This window comes from Pteropus vampyrus, unplaced genomic scaffold (assembly GCF_000151845.1).
Source record: "Pteropus vampyrus isolate Shadow unplaced genomic scaffold, Pvam_2.0 Scaffold7151, whole genome shotgun sequence".
Taxonomy (NCBI): domain Eukaryota; kingdom Metazoa; phylum Chordata; class Mammalia; order Chiroptera; family Pteropodidae; genus Pteropus; species Pteropus vampyrus.
In genome coordinates, this window is record NW_011895932.1 from 3,006 (window position 1) to 5,386 (window position 2,381).

At 56.7% G+C, this 2,381-nt stretch overlaps 1 protein-coding gene across 1 annotated transcript; it reads left to right on the forward strand.

The window, feature by feature from the left end:
- The first annotated feature begins 19 nt into the window (after nucleotides 1-19).
- LOC111734822 (transcription elongation factor SPT5-like) lies at nucleotides 20-2,374 on the forward strand. The gene is made up of 7 exons (XM_023526791.1): nucleotides 20-86; nucleotides 627-638; nucleotides 1,142-1,211; nucleotides 1,329-1,397; nucleotides 1,506-1,571; nucleotides 1,837-1,867; nucleotides 2,243-2,374. The coding sequence occupies exons 4-7, from the start codon at nucleotides 1,363-1,365 to the stop codon at nucleotides 2,342-2,344; spliced, it is 234 nt and encodes a 77-aa protein (XP_023382559.1). The 5' UTR covers nucleotides 20-86; nucleotides 627-638; nucleotides 1,142-1,211; nucleotides 1,329-1,362; the 3' UTR covers nucleotides 2,345-2,374.
- Nucleotides 2,375-2,381: the final 7 nt, after the last annotated feature.

The window sequence follows — 2,381 nt, forward strand, 5'->3', positions numbered from 1 at the left end:
ACTTGGCCTTCCTGTTTCAGATGTGGACGATGAGTATGAAGATGAGGACCAGTGGGAGGATGGAGCAGAAGACATTCTAGAGAAAGGTGTGTGTGGGCCCCGCCTCTGGAAGACCATTGGGGGCCACGGGACCGAAAGGGTCTTGAGAGCCCATCCCCCCACCCCCATGCCCTGCACCACCCTAACCCCCACCCGCCTCACCTCGCTTCTTTCTGTCGTTGCCAGAGAGATCGACTCTGCACCCTTTTCCTTTGAGGCCCATGAGTTGGGGGGCGGGGGCTGTGGGGTGGTGGGTGTTGTGGGGAGAGGACTCCGGGATCCCAGGGCCCCAATGAATCCCTTCTGGGGCTATAGGGTGGGTGGGCTCTGTCCCAAGATACCCCCCACTTCCTGGGCCAGTGCCCCCTTCCCTGTTATTTTCCGTTCTGTGCGCCTCATACATTTCGGCTTCTCCCCCAACCACCTAGTGCCTGGCCTTTACTTTTGATTTTCAACCTTCCTGTGTCCCTTCCCCTTCCCCCAACCCATTGGTTGATTTTGCTGCTATAATTTGGCTCATACTTTGTCTGCCCTCGCCCACCACCACCACCACCACCACCACCTCCACCTCCACCTCCTCCAAGTAGAAGAGATCGAAGGTAAGAATCTGGAAACTGTGATTCCCCAACCCTCCTCCCATATCCTGACATCTCCTTCCTGCCCTCGGTTACCCTCCCTCTCCCCGATCCTGTCTGGCCCTGGGGTCTCTGACTCATGTTAGGGTCCAGAGTCGGGGGGTCCTGGGGCCAGGTCTCCAGCAGTGGTTGGCCTGGGAAAGTGCGTGCGTGTGTGTGTGTGTGTGTGCGTGTGTGCGTGTGCATGTAAATGTTGGGGGCAGGGATGGAGTTCAGGGTGTGCTTAGGTGGTAGCTATGAGATGGGGAACAGCTGGATGTCCCCAGCGGCTGGGCCCCACCCCCAAGTCTTTTCATGAGAAGCAGAATGCTAAGCAGGACAGGGTAGGCGGGTGAGGGTTGGGTCTCCGCAGCGAGGGACCTTCTTCCCGAGGCCTGCCTCTGGCCCTCTCAGCCCCACCACTTCCTTCAGGCCCCTGCTTGTCACTGCCTCTCACTCGTCCCATCTGCCCTTATTTTTTTTTGCAGCCTCCAATATCGATAATGTTGTCCTGGATGAAGACCGTTCTGGGGCTCGCCGCCTACAGAACCTCTGGAGGTAAACAGGGAGGGGAAAGGTGGTGAGACTGGTGTCCGCGGAAGGTTTAGGGGCAGGTCGGGTCACTCCCTCTCCTCAACCTCCGGCTCATGTTTCCTTCCCCATCTCACATCCCAGGGACCAGCGAGAAGAAGAACTGGGCGAATATTACATGAAGAAATACGCCAAGTCATCTGTGGGAGAGACGTAAGGACTCTGTGGGGTGGCTGGCGGTGGGCCAGGGCAGGTGGTTCCTTTGCGGGAAGGGTCTGTAGTCTGACGGCTTCTCTTTCCCACCTGCCTTCCTCTCTCCAGGGTGTATGGAGGGTCCGATGAGCTCTCCGACGACATCACCCAGCAGCAGCTGCTCCCGGGAGTCAAGTAAGGGAGGTGGGACAGGAGGGCTGAGGTGGGACTCTCGTACTATTCTTGGGTGATGTGCCCAATGGGTCACTCCCCGAAACAAGTTAGGACACAGTCACACAGGCAGAGCGGTGTGTGGGAGGGCAAGGTGTAGCTGTTCTCTTCTGCTTAATGGATGGAAGGATGAAGAGGGGAGAGGGTGTGGAGTGAGGGGAGGAAAGATGGGTGTTTCACGGTGAGGAGACAGTTTCACTAAGCGTCTTCCTTTTCCTCTCCTGTCTAGGGATCCCAATCTGTGGACTGTCAAATGTAAGGTGTGTTCTCTGGCCTCACGGCCTGGCAGAGGCTGGGGAATGAGGGACGCGGCCTTGTCTGGGAGAACTGTCCACATGTCTGTCCTGGGTCTCCTTGGCCTGCCAGCCTCTCGGTCCTTCTCTTTCTGCCTCTCTATCCCTTTCTCTCCCCTCACCCTCTTCCTCCCCTCTCCTCCCCTTCACTCAGAATCTCTCACCTTTGTCTTTCTTGCCATCCATCACTCTTGCTCTGTATTTCTCCCTCTCCCACGTTCCTCTTTATCCTACTTTATCTTTCTCGCCCAATGACTCTTTCACGTGGCTATCTCCTGCCCCCTCGCCCATGTCCTGCCCTCCGTCTCATCCTCTTTCTTAAGTCTGCCTTTCTTCTTGTAGATTGGGGAGGAACGTGCCACAGCCATTTCCTTGATGCGCAAGTTCATTGCATACCAGTTCACAGACACGGTAAGCCTAGGCAGGCACCTGGGGGGTGCGTAACAGGCCAAAGCTCAGAGGGAGCAACAGTACAGTTTCA

Bases quoted from the DNA above. Each gene is read 5' to 3' on its own strand.
- LOC111734822 (XM_023526791.1), top strand. From the start codon at position 1,363: ATGAAGAAATACGCCAAGTCATCTGTGGGAGAGAC. The intron at 1,572-1,836 runs GTAAGGGAGGTG...TCTCCTGTCTAG, and splicing joins CAGCTGCTCCCGGGAGTCAA to GGATCCCAATCTGTGGACTG. The intron at 1,868-2,242 runs GTGTGTTCTCTG...TTCTTCTTGTAG, and splicing joins TGTGGACTGTCAAATGTAAG to ATTGGGGAGGAACGTGCCAC.